Source organism: Sphaerodactylus townsendi, linkage group LG02, assembly GCF_021028975.2.
Source record: "Sphaerodactylus townsendi isolate TG3544 linkage group LG02, MPM_Stown_v2.3, whole genome shotgun sequence".
In the NCBI taxonomy this organism is placed as follows: domain Eukaryota; kingdom Metazoa; phylum Chordata; class Lepidosauria; order Squamata; family Sphaerodactylidae; genus Sphaerodactylus; species Sphaerodactylus townsendi.
In genome coordinates, this window is record NC_059426.1 from 98,752,506 (window position 1) to 98,774,508 (window position 22,003).

The window sequence follows — 22,003 nt, forward strand, 5'->3', positions numbered from 1 at the left end:
GACTATCTGGACATACACTCAAGCTTTTACTTGGAGCTGTGGTCTGCTCCACAGTTTAGGAAAGTAAGCAGGAAAACCACTGTAAGGCACATGAGATGACATGCATAATATATGTACATAAGTCCTTCTGTCTAATGTTTTGGACCTGGCTTGGCCACACTTGTCAAAATGGTTCAAGTTGCATATTCAGTACACAGAAAATGGTTTATTGGGAGGAATGGAAGACAAGCTTATTCTCAGCCTCAAACTGGACACAGCTAATTGGCAAATGCAACAAATTTTCAACAAAATCAACAAAATTGCAACAAAATCAGGGAATATCTGGACATACACTCAAGCTTTTACTTGGAGCTGTGGTCTCCAAGCTGCAATTTACTTGGAGCTGTGGTCTCCAAGCTGCAATTAGTCAATGCAGTTTCTTGCCAATTTTGTCTTTATGCACCTGAACATCTGAGCTACAGTTTTGAAAATGCAGGTTGCATATCATTTTAATTCAGAAGCACTGATATCATGGTTTTACACAAAGGATTATAAACAGTTAAAGGATCCACTAGGTATGTATACCAAACATATAATGCTCTTTCCTCATAACAAAGTATGGGGAACAACTGACAAGTTAACAGCACTGCTGTAACAAACTTTCTTAAAATGTCGGTTTTTTGACATTTATTCTTGAACTTATCCAATATCAGAGCTGCAATACTAAGAATGTTTTCTGGAGAGTAAGTCTCAATTAATAAATTGGGACTTAGGTCTGAGTAGACCTGCTTAGAATTTTTTCCTAAGCATAGTTAAATACTTCTCAGTTCATTGATGCAAATGGGCTTAGTAAATTTGGTTAGGATTGCACTTTAAAGCTTGCTGATCATAGGTGGGAACAGGTGTGGCTGAATTTATGCTGTGTGCAAGTAGAAAATACAGGGAGAGGGTGATTGTGATGCAACTTATGGTATGTCTACTTATGATTTTTTTCTACTGGGTAGTACCATATACATATTCCAGAGGGAACTAAATTATGCCAACACTAAGTACCCCAGAAACGTCAGCATTATATAACTGCAAGCAATATTGTGGTTCTGTGCAAAAGAAAGTGCAAATTGTATCATGTTGTTCTTATAAATCCCAAGAATTTTTGGAGTTAGTTCCATTACCTATGCATGTATGCCAAAGTTTAAAATTGCTAATTGGATTTTTGTAAGAGCTGTAGAATGGAAGCATTTGTTTTTGCACTGGATGGATCTGGATGGCCCTGACTCGCTTGATCTCAGCAGATCTCAGAATCTAGGCGGGGTCGGCCCAGTTAGTATTTAGATAGGAGACCACCAGAAATCCCAGAGTCGCTATGCAGAGAAAGGTGATGGCAAACCAGCTCTGTTAGTCTCTAATTTTGAAAACCCAAGGGGTCACCATATCTTGGTTGTGACTTGACAGTCCTTCATACACACAATAAATATCCAATGTATTGTCGAAGGCTTTCACGGTCGGAATCACTAGGGTGTTGTGGGCTTTCTGGGTTGTTCAGCTGTACTTCATTTCCTATTTTTTTTCCATTGTCTAATAGAATTTTAAGAAGTCATTCTAAACATGCATTTTAGTCTAGTTCTGGGTAGCATTTTCTCCTGACGTTTTGCTGGCATCTTCAGCAGATCCTCTGAAGATGCCAGCCACAGATGGAGGTGAAATATCAGGAGAAAATGCTACTGGAACACAGATGTACAACCCGGAAAACCCACAACACCCTAATAAATACCCAGTTTCTAGTGTTCAAACAGGTGTGCTGAAAATGTTGTGTTTGCTGTCACCCCCTCCATGACTGTTTCTGTGTATAGTAGCATTACGTTACTGTTAGCGTAAGTGACCATCATGTCCAGAAAGAACTTCACCAAATGCAGCATTCAGATGTGATTATTTGATGGTTTAAGGAGGAATTAGGACTGCTAACCTTTGTTTTTTTTTTTTAATTCTAGGAGTTCATGTTGAGAGCTGCTGAGTAAAACAGCTTTTCACCACTTAAAGGAAATAAACAGTAGGGAGATTCAGGAAGTTAATATTTAGACTAAAATGCATGTTTAGAATGGCTTCTTAATGTTCTGTTAGACAATGGAAAAAAATTAAGAAATGAAGTACAGCCGTCTTTCTCTCCAGTCTTTTGATTCTTTCCTCTTTTCCACTCTTCCTCTTTGAATTCTGACTTTCTCAGTTTGCTTTAACTTAGGCTGTTTCTGCACAGCCAGAGGCAGCGGCTTCCCACCGGTATAAATGGCCCCTTCCGCACATGCAAAATAATGTGTTTTCAAACCACTTTCACAACTGTTTGCAAGTGGATTTTGCCATTCCGCACAGCCTCAAAGAGCACTGAAAGCAGTTTGAAAGTGCATGATTCTGCATGTGCGGAATGAGCCAATGAAGCCAGTGGAGCATCTGGACTGTTCGCATGGTCCCATGTGGCCAGTCCCAATGCCGACGCTGGCTGCAGGGGCGGCTCTGCACTGAGCAGCCAGGGTGTCTGCGCGGGACTTACCTTGCCTTCCTCTGCAGCTCCGGGCAGCTGGAAAGACACACCCACGCTGCCCTCCGACCCTCAGGGGACACAGGGCAGTGTGGGCGTGTCTTTCCAGCCACCCAGAGCTGCAGAGGAAGGCAAGGTAAGTCCCTTGCAGATACTGGAGGGGCCAAAAGCAGCTGCCTCACGCCGGTGCGGGAAGACGCCACTTGGGTGGTCCCAGCACGGCAGCAAACAGCACCCCAGCAAGCAGCACCCCGGGGACGGTGTTTTAACTGTCCCTAGGGTGCTGTTTTCCACCCGTGCGGAAACAGCCTTAATTTGCTTTTCATTTGTCTTCTTTTCACTCTGTTTTGGCATGTGACTTATGCTGAGCAGTTAATGAGATATGGGCAAATGGATGGAATGATGTAAGCAGTAGGAGTGCTTGGTATGAATCTAGAGCAGTGGTTCCCAAACTTATTTGGCCTACCGCCCCCTTTCCAGAAAAAAATATTACTTAGCGTCCCCTGGAAATTTTTTTTTTTAATTTTAATAGCAATTAAACAGAAGGATATATGTATTAATGTTTCTACCTGTGGCCATCACCGCCCCCTGGATCGCTGCAGCACCCACCAGGGGGCGGTGGCACCCACTTTGGGAATCACTGATCTAGAGAAACAGCATTTACCTTTAGATGCACTGGTAAAGCTGTAGCAAGAATTTATCCCATAGCAAAGGAGAAGAAAAAAATCAAAGGACTGGATATTAGTTTGTCTTTTCCTGGATCAGTGTATTTAAACCTAAAAACTCATTCCCTGGATTGAAAACTGGCACATTGAACAAAAAGGTTTCATTTGCATTATAAAAGTCAAATTTAGACATAAGCAAATAATAAAATATGGAGTAATATTGGAATCATAGTCTGAAGTTCAAACTGGCTAGCCACAAGCTGGTGTGGTTAACAAATGTGGTTACAGAATTGTAAGCTTGAAAGTTCTAACAAATTGCAGACTCCAGGGCAATAGGTAGAAAGTGTGAGTTTTGAAATAAGTAATGGCTCCATCTTACTGGGAGGTCTGGATGAAGCACAACGGCCACAAAACGGTTTTCCTCAGTTCCACCCAAACTCAGATGTGACAGCATGGTTCATGTAAAACACTTCCTGAGAACTCAGCCCCATTTCTCTGCTCTCCTCATCTGTTGAGAGGATAGTTAACAAGCAAACAAAAAATCCTGAGCTGAAACTACGTGGCTAGACTTTGTCCTTGGAACATTCTTAAATTCAGAAATGTTGTGGCAGAAGAAAATGTCTCCTATTTAGTAACTGAACCCAGCTCAGGAACACAACTTTTCCTTTCAGAAAAAACATCCAAAGATTTTCAGACCTTGCTATGGATATAGCAGACGACCTTTACCTTAAGCTATAATCAACCAGGATTTCCCAAAAAGTCTGTTATTTCACATGTGCATTTTCATGGCAGGTATACATCACAATCTAGTCAGCACAAGTTGATGCCAAAATTTGTAACTATTTCCTACATTTGCAAGGTTTGCATTTTCCAACCACAACTAGCAAGTATGATTCCTCTGGCTTAAGCCTGTTGGAGGGAGAATCCAAGAAATACAAACACACATCCTAATATAAACCATCCGCACAGACCATCTTTACATTTGACTTTGTATTTTCAAGAAGTTGTGGCATGACTGACAAGTTACTGAGTTTTTCAAAATATTTGTAAAACGAAAAAAGTTTGATCCTTGAAAAGAAATTAAAATTTTTGTGAATTTATTCCAGCACATATTACTTAGTGTTTTCTAGTATCAATATAATACAGTCACTTCAAAAAAGGATGTGATGGACTAGTTAGGTTCCACCACTCCCTAAGAACAACGAAACAGAACTGGCAGAAGGTTAGAGAGAGATAGTTGGAAAACAGCAGTTAAGAGAGCAGCTGGGAGTTGGCAGCTAGGGAACTGAGAGGAAAAAGAAGAGTTTTGATTGAGTGAAACTGAGGCAAAGATCAGTTTAAAGTTAGCTGACTAAAAAGAGTCAATTTGCCAGAACAGGGGAACAGTTCAAAAATTCAGTAGAAACAAAATGTTGTCATCTCTACCTTACTTTTTTCAGTGTTGTGTTCAAACCATAAATAGAAGTTAACCTCTTGTTTGATTAACCTTGTGGGCTGTGTGTCTCAGGAAAAGTAATGCACACACTAGTGAAGATCTGTCTATATATGTTATAAGATATGAATAAATCAACACATTGGACTAACTGTGAAGATGTCTTCTGTTCAGTGAGGTGAAATCATCCAAACTGGTTGGGTCATGTTGTCTTCATGACAGGCAGGGCTATGTAAATTTTTCCTGCAGGCTATCTTGGGTGTTAGGGAGCTGTCCTTCCAGTTGCCCGAGAGATCTGCTATAATTTATACTCCACTTTTATTGACTGATTGATTGATTGATTGATTGATTGATTGATTGACTGATTGTGTGAGTGAGTGCGTGCGTGAGTGAGTGAGATTGTGGATGACTTCACCACACTGCACACTGCTTCCCTTTTGGGAAGTCCAAGATGTCATTCTATTGCAGTGGGGCTTAGTCATGCAAATCAGCTATATGTCACAGCTATATACAGGGAGAATATACATTAAAAAGACAACATTTTCATAACTCCATTATGGCAGGATTCTTTACAGTACTCTCCTCCTGAATACTGCCTTCCCCAGTCTGGCTTGGTTGATCCTGTAGTGTTTTACGAAGGTTGAAAAGATAGACCATGTAGTAGTCCAACATATTTCATCTATTGGTACTCTGGTCATAAAGGTTGCTGATATGGCAGATGATCTGGTGGAGTGAGCATAGATGCCTGAACCGATGGGGGCATCCATTAGTGGTATCTTTAAATTGCCCATAGTATTAGCTGGCAAGTTGTAAAATTTCTTTGCCAGAGCTCCTAGAGAGCAGTTCCCCCCAGGATTTGCCCACTCAAATTTCAGTATTTTTTCAGATACCTCAGGAAAGGGGCATATCTACCATATCAGATGATAGTTTAGGGCTTCTACTATTTTTTGCAGCAGTCTATTAAAGTGGTCAAACTGGAAAAGTCTAGAGGAGGCAACATCCTGTTCTACTTCCTCCCCCAACCACATCCCCTCTTCTGGGTCTGAAGTGGGATGCATGGATAATCTGTGTGATTCAGCGTCATTCCAGGAGTGCTTTCTCTTTTTCATGCCCTTTCTTGGTCGCTTTCAGAGGCTTCAGAGGTGCCCTCTTCCTCGGCGCCCTCTTCCTCCTCTGAATCAAACTGACTTTCTGGAGTGGCTCTGGGTCTTTTCCTGCCTTTTCTGGCTGGCTGGTTGCCAAATTTTTCCAGTTTTTGGGGCTTGTAAGGAGCTTCTCCTTCCTTGGCTGACAAGGAGCTAAAGTATCCCAAGCCAAATGACTCACCCCCCGACCTGCTTCCCCCCTGATCATGTATCGGTGAATTCCGAGTTTTATTTGCATCCCGCTCAGGAACTTGGAATCCTTGGATGTTGAAGGGGTTGCCTGGTAAACACCATTGATGCCATTCAGTCTGCTGGGAACTGAAGAAGGTAGGAAAGAAGGCCCTGCCAGCATGTTGCTGAAGCCCAGGTTTTCAGAGGGGGGTCCCCAGAAAGGCATATGTGGGTAATGTCAGCGCAAACTGGTTCTATGGCTGCTCAATGCTTTCCTGGGGTGGCTGGGGGCAGAGTTCAAGGATTGGTGCTACCTGAATCAGTTCCTGCCCATAGCCACTTGCTGCTGAAATTGTCCCAGTGCTTGTTCTCAGCAGCACTTTTCCTTTCCCCGTGGTTCCATTTGGGAGGGTGAGGGAGAGACAGGCTCTGTTCGGCCCTTTGTAGGACCTGTACCTGAAGCTAAGGTGCTTGGTTAGGGGGCAGGGGGACGTCCTTTTTTTTGCCCTGGCTCATTGTACTGTGAGCCAATTTGGTTAAGGTTTCATTTTCCATCTTTGCAATTGTGATTACTTGTGGAGTTAGCTGAAAAGTGCCTGTCTGTAGGGCTATCCAAACCTTGAAGGAAATCCCCCTAATGCCTAAGAGAGCCTGCAAGAAAAAATTTACATAGCCCTGCTTATAGTAGGAGGTGGTGGTGGCATGATCTAATTAGTCTGGATGACTGTAATAACATGTAATAGAAGGTGATGGTGTGTGAATGGAACAGTGTATCAGCCCCATTAACTCAGTGAAAGGCCTGTAATTAAAGGGGTAGGGCTACCCTATCTGCTGATGTCTCTGTGAGCGAGAGAGGGAGCACATGTGATGGGTAATAGGCAAGACTTTCTAGAGATTTTAAAAGAGTCATGTGAAATGTGACAGCTTGACCTACATGTAACCCAGAACCTGTAGGAGAGAGCTTGCTGAAGTTCATAGACACTCTGTGTGAATAGAAAGGGGTGTTACATAAGGTTCTTTAAAGGCAGAGAATGCTTTTGATTCCTTATGGAAAAAACCTGATTGAGATAAAATCACCTTGACTGTAAAAACATTTTGACACTACAAAACTAAACCTACAAAAGAACACAATACCCTTATCTTACTGTCCCAATAATTATTTCATGACTCTAATTTGTCCAGGGCACTACTGTAAAAGCTTTGTTACCAGCACTAGACTATCCAGAACACTCAGTTAACCAGCATCATAATAAGCGCTTCCTTCTCAACTACCATATCCCCACTTCAGACTCCCCACTCTTCTCAAGTCAGCTACCTTGAGGCCCCCAGTCATAGCTTCTGATAGGGGGTGCTGCCCGCTGATGCCATCCTAGGGTTCTCCTTCCCCCTCCGCCTCAAGCTATCAGAAGCCAGCTAGGTTGGAGGCTGCCAGGCAGCTGGCTTGCTTGCCTGCCTATGATAGTTCCATGGTTGGGGGAAGGGAAGAGCCCCCAAGCCTTTGGGACTGTTGCCATTCCCAGTGGGGGACTTTTCTGCACTCTTGAATTACTCCTGATTCTCTTGTCAATCAATCCAGAAGAACCACAATCAGTTTGGGAACGGTTCTTTTGCAATTCTGCCCTCCCTCTGCATTTCCGCAGTGGTGGTGCAGTTTTTTCTTTGGCATGTGCCTTCATTAATGAGGATTTTCAAGGTAGGATGCTGTCATCATTGGTGGTGTCACAAAACTTTTTAAAAAAGAAAATGGCGCTAAAATGCCAATATAAGAACATAAGAACTAGCCTGCTGGATCAGACCAGAGTCCATCTAGTCCAGCACTCTGCTACCCTTTCCTGGTCTGTGACTGATATCACTGACCCTTGTTGAGTGTATGTGAAGTTTGGATTTTTTGCCCCTATGTGCATCACTTTGCATTTTACTACATTGAACTGCATTTGCCATTTCTTAGCCCACTCACCTAATTTATCAAGGTCCGCTTGGAGCTCTTCGCAATCCTTTGTGGTTCTCACCACCCTACATAATTTGGTATCATCTGCAAACTTGGCCACTGTGACCCACCCCCCCCCTACTTCCAGGTTTATTTATGAATAGGTTAAAGAGGCACTGAAAAGTCCCAAAACAGGATCCTTGGGAGACACCACTCCTGTACATCTCTCCATTGTGAGAACTTCCCATTTATACCCACCCTTTGTTTCCTGTTCCTCAACCAGTTTTGAATCCATAGGAGGACTTCCCCTCTTATTCCTTCATTGCTGAGTTTTCTCAACAGTCTCTGGTGAGGAACTTTGTCAAAAGCCTTTTGGAAATCCAAGTAGATGATGTCCACTGGTTCCCCCTTATGCACATGCCTGTTTATACCCTCAAAGAACTCTAATAAGTTTGTAAGACAGGACTTGCCTCTGCAAAAGTCATGCTGACTCTTCCTCAGCAGGTCTTGTTTTTCTACATGTTTTATAATTTTATCTTTAATTATAGATTCTACTAATTTACCTGGAACAGATGTCAAATATATTGATGAAGCATTGTAATAATAGGCTTAGCAGATTCTCTGAGTTCCCAGTTCGCATTTTTTTTAAAAAAAGGAAGTGCGTAGTCCCTCTCCCTCATGGAAATATCTCCATGAGATATGGGGCCAGAACCAACGGGGGGAAAAGCTGATACAGAAAAGCCTGGGGTGGGGCTTTATCACTGCACATTCCTCTGGCTAGGAGACAGAGTAGAGCAAAAGTATGAGCACCTGGCACATCTGATTAACCAGCAACCCCATGAGTGTATAACAAAGACTTTATTGTATATAGAAACGTCTTAATGTTCCAACAACAATTGATGAGTGATGGGCCAAGAATTTTTTTTTTACAAAGTTCCATTTAAAATCCAAGTGCTTGTAATCCACACAGCCATCAAAAACCTGAGTGAAATGAAGTCTGCCATCTCACCCATGTCTTCAGTAGTTGCAGGATGAATTTTGAAATTGCTGAACAGGCAGATCGCCTTGCACGCACTTGCGACGCGACGCGCACGCACTCTCTTGCGACTTGCGACGCAAGCACGCATACGCGACACAATAACACACACACAGTATGCCCGCTATGCTAGAAAAAAATATTTGATTGGCATTTCTTCAATACTAGAAAGCATATGCTTGGTTTATGATGATAACGCTATTGTGGTTTTCCTTGCCTTTCCAGAAAGCCTCATTTGCAGTACTCTATATGAAGAAAAATCACCATCTGGAAATGGACTGGGGAAAAACTATAAAAGATGGTGACTTCATAGTGATTACATTCCTAGGGTGCCATTTCTATTGCTCTTTCATTACCGGTACTTGGGAAATTTTAAAGAAAACCAGACATTTTTGTGACAATGAAATTTTAAGTCCTGTTTCAGTGGAGAAGATGAATCTAAGGTAGGGGTCAGCAATTAGTGGTCTCTGGGTCATATGTAATGTCCTAAGGGATGATTCTACCTCGTCCCACCAGTTACAAATCTAGAAGCAAAAAATTAATATTGTAGCTAGAGTTGGATGGCTGTGATATTGACCCCCTTGCCCGGACACAAAATCATTGGTGAGTTAAATTAGAAGTTGATCAAAGGACAAGATGTTCCAGAGGCTCTTTCCAATATCAATACTCTACGGGTCTGTGATTCTGCTTAACTACTTTCCTAAACCTTGACTTTAAATACTTGAGTGGTAACTAATAGACTGGGTGGTATCAAGTTTGCTACATGAAACATACCAGCGCAAATTAGTTCCAATCAAAGTTGTTCCTGTTTTCATTTTGAAACGTATAATCTGTTTTTCAGTTCATGATCATGCTTAAAGCAGAAAGCAACATTTTTTAAAAAAATCTAAAAATACAATTTAAACCACCAAAGTAATAAATCCGTAACAGAAAAGGAGTCAGCAGCTTATCTCCATTAGCAGAGAAAAACACAACACTGCACAAATACATTCCATTACATTAAACATTCATATAAACTAAAGTTATTTAAGAACATGCCTAAATGGGACCTGGCAAATGGAACCTCTTGGACTTGGCAAGTATCAGATGGTAAGACTCCACAGATATAGAACCACAAGTGGAAATACTGTTAGCTGTTACTGACAGTTTGGAGGTGACTACCACAGTTGATCAGAAAGTCCTCAGGGTACCCAGACCACAATGGGCTTTAAATATAATAATTAACAACTTGAATTTACTCCAGGAACAAACTGGTATTCAGTAGACTCTTGTAAGATTGAAATTATATGCTCCTGTGAAACTAACACCAGCCAATCTGGCTTCCACATACTGGGTCAACTGAATTTTCTGAACTGTATTCAAAGACAGCTTCATGTGTAATGTATTACGCTAATCCCTGGCATCCTCAATAGTGACAAGGTCTATTTATTATACAGGGAGATGGAGCTGCACGTCAATCAAATTATACACTTCTAGTTACAGCTTGCACCTGAAGATCCAGCTTCACTCCCAAGCTGCAAACTACGTCTTCACAGGGAGTGTGATTATATCTTAAACAGACAATCCTACTGTCCTTCCTGGCCTTTAGGCCACTGATTCCAACACCACAATACCCTGGAATAATGCAAAAGCTTTTCTACAACATGGACATAGCAATGTCTACCAAAAGATACATTAAATGAGATTGATGTGTCCCAACTATGGGCAAATCACAGTTCAAGGCAGCACACATAAATATATTTACACATACATATATTTACACACATAAATATAAATATATATTCAAGTGAGGAATAAACTAGCTGACAAGAAGAACAGTTTGTACTGATAGACAACAGCAGAACTGTTGGTGTGGTAATGATAAAACATTTTCTAACAGTATCATCTTGTCTACTCAGAATCCTACTAAGATCTATTCAATGGGACTTACTCCCAGGAAAGTGTTCTTGGGATAGGGGTATCAAATGTGTTTATTAGATCTGTTTGAATTTTTCTGTTTTTGGGGGGTTTTTTTACAAAGCAAAGTGTATTTGTATTTCGTCTATCACCCAACTAGATTTCTAGAACTTTAGTTTTAAGTACGCAGAAAAAGCTCAATTCTGCCAGCACTGTTTTGCCAATTTCAAATTTGCATGATAAGAAAACCCTGTAAACCAAGTTGAAAATAGTCACCTAAACATGGAATTACCTTAGTTTTTGTTATTAATATTATACTTGGCACCATTTGTAACTAGCAAAAGAGTCAAAGGCAGCACCGCACTGCAAACATTCCAAATGAACCAGACCTCAAAATGCTCTTGCCCTAATCAAGGGCCCTTTCCCCACTTACCCTTTTCCAAGGGTTGCTGCGCACAATTCCCAGTGTGCGGCATCCCTGGTGTGCGCCCGGGTGTCCCCATGACCCCTCGTGCTGAGGGGCGCGACAGCAGCAGCGTCGGGGCGGCTGTGCTGTCGCCGCCCCTCTCAGTGTGGAGTGCCGAGGGACCCCGCACTACTCGAGGAGAGTAGCGTGGGGCTTAAGGTAAGTGGGGAAAGGGCCCTGGACAGCTAGATATCTTCCAGGCCAGGGGTTACCAACAAGTTGTTATCCATGGAATGGGACACTCTCCTGGTTGGGGGGAGGTATTTGAGAGGCAGTCCCATAGATAGAATGGTCTCAGACTACTCAGAGCTTCAAAGGTTAAGATCAGAACCTTGAATCTGACTTGGTACTCCACTGGCAACCAGTACAGCTGAGAAGGGGGGGGGGGTCCACTGGATGAAAGTGCTCATGCAACAGGGTCCCAGTGAGTACCTGTTCTGCTACATTCTGAATCAATTAGAGTTTCCAGGTCAGCCTTAAGGGTAGCCCAGAACAGAGCAGACTACAATAGTCTAGTTTGGAGGTAACCATTCCATGGATTACTGCAGTTAGGTCATGGCATGACAAGTAAGGGGCCAGTAACCTGGCCTGGTAATGATGGTAGAATGCCAGTTTGGCCACTTGTGACTTGAGCCTCCATAGATAGGGAGGCACAAAGTATCACACCCAAGCTCCTGACAGTTGGCAAAGGTGTTAGTTGCACCATGTCCACATTTGTGGACCATGTCTCTTTCTTTGCGAACCATCTCTCTGTATGTCTGATACCTTTAACCTTTTTTCAACCAACAATATTTCCCAAAGCAGGAAACAGAAACCAAAATCTAATACAAATGCTAGGTACAGTACAACATATCCCACGGGGAGGTAATAGCTTAGCTATGTCCTAACATGGTGAAACAGTACAGGGCCTGCTTCTTGCCCTCCCTCCAGCACCTTCATCTGTGGCAGAGGCTTAAGGGAAGGAGGTTCTCACCTAGAACTGAATTCATCCTAGAAAAATGGATGCAATATTCAGTTAGGGTTTTTTGATGGTTGTTATTATAATGGTGATCATTATCATCCCCCACAGCCATACCTACCTCATTACTTAACCAAGCTTGGCATTATGTCCATTCTGCTACTGCAGAACAGGTTTAAAATTGTTAAAATATGTTAAAAAGCTATGACTGTTCCAACAGGCTAACATCCCGCTTCCAAAATACCCGTTTGAAAATGTATTTATTTTCAAATGATCTGCAGGAAACCTGAATAGCTCAGATTACAGAAAGAAGACCAAAAGAGCTCATTCATGTCATTCAAAATCAGTATTGCCACTGCTGATGAAAAACAGATCTAAGCACTATAAGAAGATGCGTATGTATGTGTGAAAGAAAGTAGAAAGAAAGAACGAACTTTGCAGGAAATTGCATAGTTAGTGGACTTATCAACGAGTTCTAGTGCTTTTCATATTTTGCAAGAAGAATATGTCATTTGTTAGATAAACTGATTATATTAAGGTTTCCTGCTTCTCTGGATACCATCTGCCCAATGCTGACTGAAGAATACAAATATACTAGAATGTCAAGTGGAATTCTTCTCTTCCCTGACACTGTTTTTATATATGGGGAATGTTCAAACACAGGATTCCCCCATCTGCAGTTCAAAGTGGCACAGTCTATGAAAAGATACATCATGTGTTTGAAGACTGTCCAATTCGAAAGGAAGAACAAACTTACAAGAACAGAGAAAAAAGGGGGTGAGGAGGTTGCCCTAACTGGCATAGTCAGTTGAATGAGGAAGTTACTAAAACAAACAAACGGATGTCCTGGGTTTCCATATCATAGGGTAGTTGAAGGCCAGAGTGTCATGCCCTGGATCTGAGATCAAACAAGACTCCGAAACTATCGGTTCAAAAACTTTATTGGAAAGCATCAGTGGCTAGCAGATGAAAAGCCAATTCTAAATTGTCTTTTCCCAAACCCCAATATATCAATCCCCAGTGCTCACCCCCCCCCTTTCATCTTTTCCCAACTACAAAGGAAAGCTGTGAAATGGTGAGACAGAACTCCAAGGCCAAAGGAAGAGATAAGCAGCCATCTGGCTTGGGCACCCTTACTTGTTTCAGCTAAGCAGAAAAGAAAGTAACTTTCCATCCAAACTCCTCACTCCCCCTCCCAGTTGCAAACATGCTTCCCCGATGCCAGGCTCCTGCCTGACGCAAAGTCTCAAAAGACTTAGTAAAGTGGCAGAGCAAAGATGTAGGAAAGGGGGGGGTTTTCCCAGGTTTAACCCCTCATTACATGTCCGAAGCTCCGCCCCGTTTGGTTTTTTTGGATTTTAAAGTGTTTTTGGCCTGCAGGGGGTGCAGTTTTTAGGCTGGAAGCACCAACATTTCAGGGAGTTTTTGGGAGACTCTCCTGATGATATCACCCAGGTTTGATGAGGTTTGGTTCAGGAGGTCCAAAGTTATGGACTCCCAAAGGGGGTGCCCCATCCCCCATTGTTTCCAATAGGAGGTAATAGGAGATGAGGGCTACACCTTTAAGGGCCCATAACTTTGGATCCCCTTCAGCATGGATTTAAAGGGAGAATCTGAGGTCCCCAGTTTAAACATTGAAAGTGATGCTGTTTCAGGTTGGGGGATAATCCACCCCCAAACAGAATCGCTTTCAATGTTGTTTTAACTAGGGACCCCAGATTCCCCTGTAAGGTGGATTTAAAAGGAGAATCTGGGTTCCCTACTTTAAACTGAAAATTATGCTGTTTGGGGGTGGATTCCAACATCACAGTGGCCGCCCATGGTGGGTCAGGTGCAAAACTTAGAATTTGCACTGGGCTCCATTTTCCCTAGCTTCTGCCTCTGCCTGGAGGGGAAGGCAGAAAGGACTGCTGTCTGCTGGCTGGGAGCCCAGCCAGTGGGGGCAGGCGGGTGGGGCAGGGGAGTCTGCCTTCCCTGGCCTCGGAGAGCTGCTTTTATAAGCGCTGAGGTCAGGGCTTGGGGAGGCATGGCTCCGCCCCCCGAACCCACCTTATAAAAAATCTATACCTACATCCTTGTGGCAGAGAGAAGAAGGGGTGAGAACTGGCAAGATATACTGATTGGAAATGAATCTATTATGGGCTGGGTATGGACTTAAGAAATGCTTGTTGGTATATGCAAGTGTCAGCTCTTTGACCATAAAAGAGTTAAAATGCTTTTTGTTAGTAAACAGATAGGTAAATCAGCTCATAATCTATAGGATATTGAGTAGCATAGTTCTTTCTGGAAGCTAGGAGTTATCTGTATTAAGGAGGTGATCTCCAGGCTGTAATTGATTCTTCAATATATTGCTATATAAAACATGCAACATGGGCATCTTTAGAGGAAGTTGTAAAAGTAATTTTCCTCCTTTTTTCTTTCTCAGTAACACTTTCCAAAATGTAGGAACAAGATGTAGGTCCACTTAGAAAGGATTGTTTATTATTTTCTACCCATGTATGATTTCCTGATCTATTTTTCATTAATAAACTTAATTATAAACTAACTAGCTGTGTCTGTGAATTATTTACTTTGCTAACCAGTTTATCCCCAACAAGGCTTGTCATTGGTTTGTAATGGCACTCAGTTTTTAAACTGGGGTAGTTTCATTTGGAAACTCAGCATGCTGTTCTGGCTAGGAGTGGCAGATTCTAATCTGGAAGACTGGATTTGATTTCCCACTACTTCACATGAAGCCTGCTGGGTGACCTTGGGTCAGAGTTCTCTCAGAACTCTCTCAGCCCATGCAAAGGCAGGCAATGGCCAACCATTTATGTACATCCTTTGCCTTGAAAACCCTATGAGGTCATCAAAAGTCATCTATGACTTGATGGCAAAATCACACACATGAACAGTTTGGTTTAAGAAATGCACAATTCCTGAATTTGCTAACAGTCCCTGAAATGCTACAACAGCTTCCTAAACCAATTTGACTAGTGCCCATTGTGGAACAGATCCCCCTCTCTCAATATACATGCCACAGGCAGTGATGGCTCTGCAGAAAGCAATTGTATGCCTGTAATATTTTATCTAGGAATTATATAAAATTAATAATATAATATTCACCATATGTTTTCATTTTCCATTATGACTGAAATGTAAAAGTTTTCAGGAGCCATTAGTGAAATAAATGTATCAGGATTCTGACTTTTATACGGCCATTCTATTCAGGAAAGTCTGAAGAGCTCCTCCAGCCTAAATAGCTGTCCTCTGGCAGAAGCACCTTTTTTTACTTGAGGCAGAATATTTCAATGAGAGGAAAGCTCCTTAGTGTGAAAGAAGGCTATTCAATATTCTCCATGCTCATGTAAGCAGAGATCAGTGCTATAAGACTGGTAGGGAAAGGGCACTGTTTGGTACTCTGCACCTCAGATCTGAACTGCATGCATAATTCAAGCTTCCATCTGAGTGTAAAAACTGAGGAAAATACTCCAGAGCTGCTCACTTTATTGGAACTCTTGCTTAAGAACATGATGTTAATGCTCAAGTTACCCAGAGTCAGTATATGCTATTCAATTAAAGCATTTATGAACTCTTTCTTTCATCTCTCTCTAGGGAGCACCTGCATTCTGAATTGCGAGCAGTTCTGTCAAAGGAACAAAATAGCTCTCGTGTTCTCATTTCCTATGAATTCCACCCCCACCTTCAGGCCACAGCAAAACAACGATGCAGAATTCTCCTCTGAATAATAGTGTAATATTTCATGATTAATTTGAGCATAATGCCAGGTGTATATGTTATGCAGAAAAGTAACTCTGAAACATTTCTAAAAATATTTCTTACACCAAAGTTTCCTGACTAAATGAGAAAACGTGTTTCTGTTTTCTTTCTGAAATGTGTTCAAGACTCTTTCACATAGCTGAAGTTTTTAGAATAATTTTAAATGGACACATACTTTGTCCATTCACTGAATGACTGTGGCTGGCCTTCACTGGAACAAACCATTTCACTGAGACTACATAATTGCCAGTTTTGCTATGGCAAATGCTATATGTTTGGGCCTGTGTTTGAGGAGGGTAGAGTTTCAGGGGAATGTGACATCTCTTTTGGATGATGCTTTAGGGATTTTCCCAGTCTCTATGGGCTTTACCATAGAAGTTAGTGAAATTCCTAGAGTGGCATGGTGGCTCGGATGTCACTGGATCAGATGTCACTTCCAGGTGACAGTCTAGAAAAATTTCTAGAGCATCACCATCAATGCCACTACCCCAATTTTACCTCCTGCAACTCAAATTGCCAAGGTCAGAGTACTGAAAACAGAGCAGGAGATTGCTCACTGCCACTTGGCAAATGGTAAACCTAACAATAACACACCCATGACTTCATTGCAACACCCACTAAAAGTCCTGGCTGCTAATAACTATTCAACAGCAGCAAGTACTATCATGTGAAAGTAAATGTGGTATAGTGGTTACAGTTTCAGGCCAGACTCTGCAAGAACCAGATTTTAATCTGCACTCTGCCACATAAACTCACTGCATGACTGTGGGTCAGTCACATATTCCCAGCACAACCTAGCTCACAGGGTTGTTGTGAGGATAAAATAGAGGACAGAAGAACAATATAAGCAAAAAAACAATGTAAGCTCCTTTGAGGAGAAAGATATAAATGAAGTAAATAAATAATAAACCTAGCTGAAGATAGGAGGTACACAAAAAGAGAGGTTGACAGTTGCATGGGACAGAAAGCAGGGAAAAGAGAAAGGCTTTGCCAGGAGAAGGGAAAAAAGGAAAAGAATACAGGACAGCCTCTTTGGAGGTTCATTATAATTATGGTAGAGGATTGCCCAAGGTTGCACTGCTTATAGAAGTTCATAGGCCACTGTGATGTCCTAGTTATATCTGCTGTACTTCTCAGGGCAGCATTTATGTAAAAAAAGCACATCAAAAACAAAACATATTTTCAAAGGCATATGAAATATGATGCAAAACTCTGTACACATTAGACAAAAATCACAATTTTTGTTAAATGACAAACCTTAGAAATCATCCAGTAAGTGCTGATCATCTGCTGAGCAGTCTCACTATACTAACCAGTAAGAAATCCCCGGTGACCAATTCATTTTATTCAGACACAGTGAGAACATTACAATATTCTTGTAATTGCAGTGGAGAAAATGTAACACATGTGGGATGATTTAGATAAATTTCTCTGTACTGAGTTATTTGTGCTCTCATGTGCTCTCAAATTCCTGCATGCTCAGATATGGGGCATGCTTTGCTTTATAGGCCCCTTCCACATGTGCAGAATAATTCACAGTCAATCCACTTTCACAATTGTTTGAAAGTGGATTTTGATATTCTGCACAGTAAAATTGAGCTTCAAAGTACACTGAAAGTGATTGAAAGTGCATTATTCTGCATATGCAGAAGGGGCCACAAACACAAATCAGCTATCTTTCTTGAAGTGAATGAAAAAGCCATTTTGTGAGAGGAAACCAATATAGCCCATGTTCAAAAAAGATTACTAGATCAGCACACTAGAAGGCATAGATAAATATTCAGGTAAGGAATTTGATAAAATATTTGAAGTACAGTAAATCTTTGTTATCTAGCACCTGACTATCCAGAACATTAGAAGAAGAAGAAGAGTTTGGATTTATATCCCCCCTTTCTCTCACATAGGAGACTCAAAGGGGCTTACAATCTCCTTGCCCTTCCCCCATCACAACAAACACCCTGTGAGGTGGGTGGGGCTGAGAGAGCTCCGAAACATGGACGTAGGTAAGGGGGGTTTCTCGGGTTTGATCCCCCCATTCATGTCCGAAGCTCCGCCCCTCCGTTTGTGGGTTTTTAAATTTTTTAGTGCTTTTTCAGTTTTTGGCTTGCAGGGGGTGCATTGTTTGGCTAGCAGCACCAAACTTTCAGGGATTGTTTGGGGGACTCTCCTGATGATACTACCCGGGTTTGGTGCGGTTTGGTACAGGGGGTCCAAAGTTATGGACTCCCAAAGGGAGTTATGGACTCCCAATTAACACCCTGTGAGGTAGGTGGGGCTGAGAGAGCTCCGAAAAGCTGTGACTAGCCCAAGGTCACCCAGCTGGCGTGTATGGGAGTGCACAGGCTAATCTGAATTCCCCAGATAAGCCCCCACAGCTCAAGTGGCAGAGCAGGGAAACAAACCCGGTTCCTCTAGATTAGATTGCACCTGCTCTTAACCACTACGCCACGTGAAAGTGATATGCTGTTACGCCAGGATGGGGGATAATCCACCACTCAAACAGCATGCAATTTCAATAAAGTTGTTTAACTAGGGACCTCAGATTACCTCCCTTTATGGTGGATTTAAAGGTACAGGAATTTGGGCTCTCTAGTTTAAACACCATTGAAAGTGATGCATGGGTTTGGGGTGGATTCCAGCATCACAGCAGCTGCCCTCGTAGCAAAACTCAGGTTCTTGCACCAGGCTCCATTTTCCCTCTATGCCTCCTGCCCCAGGGGAGGGACGGGGAGAGCAGGGGCAGGGCAGTCCTACCATCCCCGACCTCTCGGGAGCTGCTTTTATAAGCACTGAAAGGCCAGGGGCAGGTGAAAACATGTTTCATGCCCTAGGGATGGAGTGAGGGAGTCGGCCCACCCGGGAACCTGCCATAAAATCTATACCCTCGTCCCTGCTCTGAAAAGCTGCTGACTAGCCCAAGGGCGTCAGCCCGAAGCTGGCATGTGTGGGAGTGCACATGGCTGTAATTTGAATTCCCCGGAACATAAGCCTCCACAGCTCAAGCAGCAGAGCTGGGAATCAATCCCGGTTCCTCCAGATAAGAGTGCACCTGCTCTTAGCCGCTACGCCACTGCTGCTCCTAGCCATTAGCCATTATCACCCAAAGGACAACCTCCTTACCCTTCGCTACTGCATACTTTTGCCTCTTCAGCTTGCCAACTTTATACCTCTGGCTACTGCTGAGTTTCTGTCAGCCAATGCTGCCAGATGGCATCATCCTCAGGTCCCTTTCCCCCTTCAGGCTGCCTTGAGCTGTTAGGAGTCAACTTTGCTGGAAGGTTCCTTGACAGTTAGCCCACTTGCTTGTATGCTTGATAGGATGGTAGGCTTGATGGCTGGGGCTGTATCACTCTGGAGACAGAGGCATGCGAGGGGGGGAAAATGCGTGCCCAGAGATATTTGTTCTCGGATGCCCCGGGGAGGCCACGCCGGACCCCTCGAGCCCTGCCCCCCCTCCCAGTCTGTCCAGCTGGCGGTCCCGTGGGGTGGGGCCATGCCTCCAGTGAGGCCACACCCCAAACTTGTAAAAGCTAAAGGCCTCAGTGCACGGATCCTCCTTCCAGTTGCTTCTGGTACTCCCCAGTCAATGGTTGCAGAAGGGACTGCTGGCTTCCGGAGTGGAGCTCCATAGCTAGGGAGGGGGGGGGCAGAGCTTGGGGGAAGCCAGGGGGGGTTAAGGCTTGGGGGGGTTCCTTGGCCCCACCCATTAGGATGACAACATGGGTGGGGCCGAGGGCCAGGCGATCAAGTGCTAGATTTTCGCCTCTACATGGCCAGGATCACCTGAGTGTGGTGCCTTTGGGACAGGAGCATACCTCCTGGGTCCCCAGGTGGGGTGCATTCCCTACCTGTGCACCTAGTACATCAATTTCCCCAGTGCATGTGACTCATGGCACGTTACTGGGAATTCATTGCTGGAATTCTGAAGTAAAACAAGAGTTTTACCATAGCATTTCTGTTGATTCCTAGAGATATGTCTCTTCAGGCTTAAATCCAGAGAAGACTTTGGCAATGTTGCCGAAGTCACACAATCCTCATGTCTCTGTACTTAAACCCAGCCTACAGTGCTCTCTTAAGGTGCAAGAAAGTAGTTAACAGATTTTCCTGCTGAATTGCATGGATTTTCTTCCTAAAGAATTCCATGAATTTGTGCTCAATGCTATAACAACAGAAAGGTTAATGTTTGCCCCAAATTGGGAGAAGACTATAATCCCAAAAGAGGTAGGTAGAATGATTGGAGAAAATAGAGGAGTGAATTCGTTTATGTAAACTAGCCTGTCCATTACACAGTCAAATGTCAGAAAGTCTGAGAAATGGAATGTTTTTCTGACCAAAATGAAGTTATTTGATCTTGGATCATTCAATTTCATAATTTGCATTTTAGATCCTTGTTTATATTTGGTTTATCTCAATAAAATATATTTAAATTTTTTTTCATAGAGATGAGATGAATCCCTACCTGTTAAAAATAATTCTTCTTGTATTTTTGCTCTTGCTTGCTCCGAAAAACATCTCTTCTTCAACCATTCAGCCTCAAATTCACTGATGTGGTTGTCTGGCCATATAATGCACACCTTAGACCATAAAAAAAAAAACCAATGAAACACACTGAAAACAGACTAAAGTAAACTTCCTCATTAAAAAATCTGCAAGATAGCTATTTTGCTTTGTTGGCTTTTGGGGGTAGGGAGTCAGAGAAGTCTTCATGTCATTAAAGTATCTAATAGTAACTGTGAAGACAATTTGTGTAAAAAACAGAAAATCTTAAGTATTATTATGAACACAGTGAAATGATTGTACATATTTATATGCTATAATGGGAAAACATTATCTTTTTTCTGATAGAACATAAAGTTACCTTTTTTGATTCTGTCAAAGTGACATCCTTTGCCACAATACTGACATCTAGATTTTCAAGCAGCAATTTGCGTGCCTTAGCAGAGTGCAAAAAGCAGTCAGGGCACTGGCAATTGTCTCGCAACCACACAGAAGGATAAAGGCTCTGATTCCCATCTTCCCAATGAACACAGACAAATTGATTCATATTCAGAGTTTCCACGTTCTGGATGAGTGCAGTTGTGTTGAAAAGCTGAACTGCCTGTGCTGTCCCAGCTGAATGTTGCCAAGACCTCCTGCTCAGAGAGAAATGCTTTTGATGAATGCTTTTGCCCTTCTGTGATTGAAACAGAATATGGAAATAGTCTTGATGGACTTTGGTCTTTAGCAAGTTTTTAGCAATAGCAGTCCACATCATTGCCTTCTCTTGTTTGATCTCCAGCACATAAATTCCTTTGCACTATGAATGTTCTCTTCAGGATGATTCTGTAAGATTAAAGCACTGTGTTGAATAGCTAGAAATGAAAAGGACAGTGTTCCTTCCATTCTTGATCCTTTGTTCCTTCAAGCACAAAAGTTTTGACATTGTTTTCAAAGTTCCAGCCAACTAAAAAAAAGTTTGACTTTTGAGCCCATCAACTTGGACCCCAATTAGAGGCAGCTGACAGAACCAAGATTGTCAATCTCATGCACCAAATTGCTGCAAAATAGAGCACATCAGAGAAAATGAAGACACACTGAAATTTGAAGAAAGACTGTACTTTCTGAGCCCTTTCCCTATCACCCCTCCCCCTTTCAGCACATAGTACCAGACAAACTGTTGTATATGGTCTCGGTCCATAATCTTATTTAGTCCCCTAACACTGACCAGGGACATGTTCTATCACAGGTTTCTAGACACTGGAAATTTAGGCTCTTGTTACAATGTTGCTTAGGTAATGTGTACCCTAATATTGCAAATCTCTCTTTAAGTACTTTTACTTCTCCTAACACTACACAATTATTAAATTTCTTGCCCATTCTGAATATACAAAAATCATAGAAGATATGCCAGAAAATATAACATATAATCTAGTTTTGTCCAAAATTTAAAAGTTAATTCTGTGCAAACACCAGAATAGAACAAGGACCCCCATGGAGCATTCTACTGCAAATGAGGTCCAGGAAGAAGTGGCAGATGAATCTACTGTTGTTCTGCCCCTC

At 42.4% G+C, this 22,003-nt stretch overlaps 1 protein-coding gene across 1 annotated transcript in view; it reads right to left on the minus strand.

The window, feature by feature from the left end:
- Positions 1-22,003, minus strand: part of BBOX1 (gamma-butyrobetaine hydroxylase 1) — a 69,389-nt gene that overhangs the window by 40,142 nt on the left and 7,244 nt on the right. Inside the window, 2 exon segments of the mRNA XM_048486944.1 lie at positions 20,424-20,538; positions 20,823-21,286. Coding sequence (XP_048342901.1) covers positions 20,424-20,538; positions 20,823-21,218 — 511 coding nt within the window. The 5' untranslated portion in view covers positions 21,219-21,286.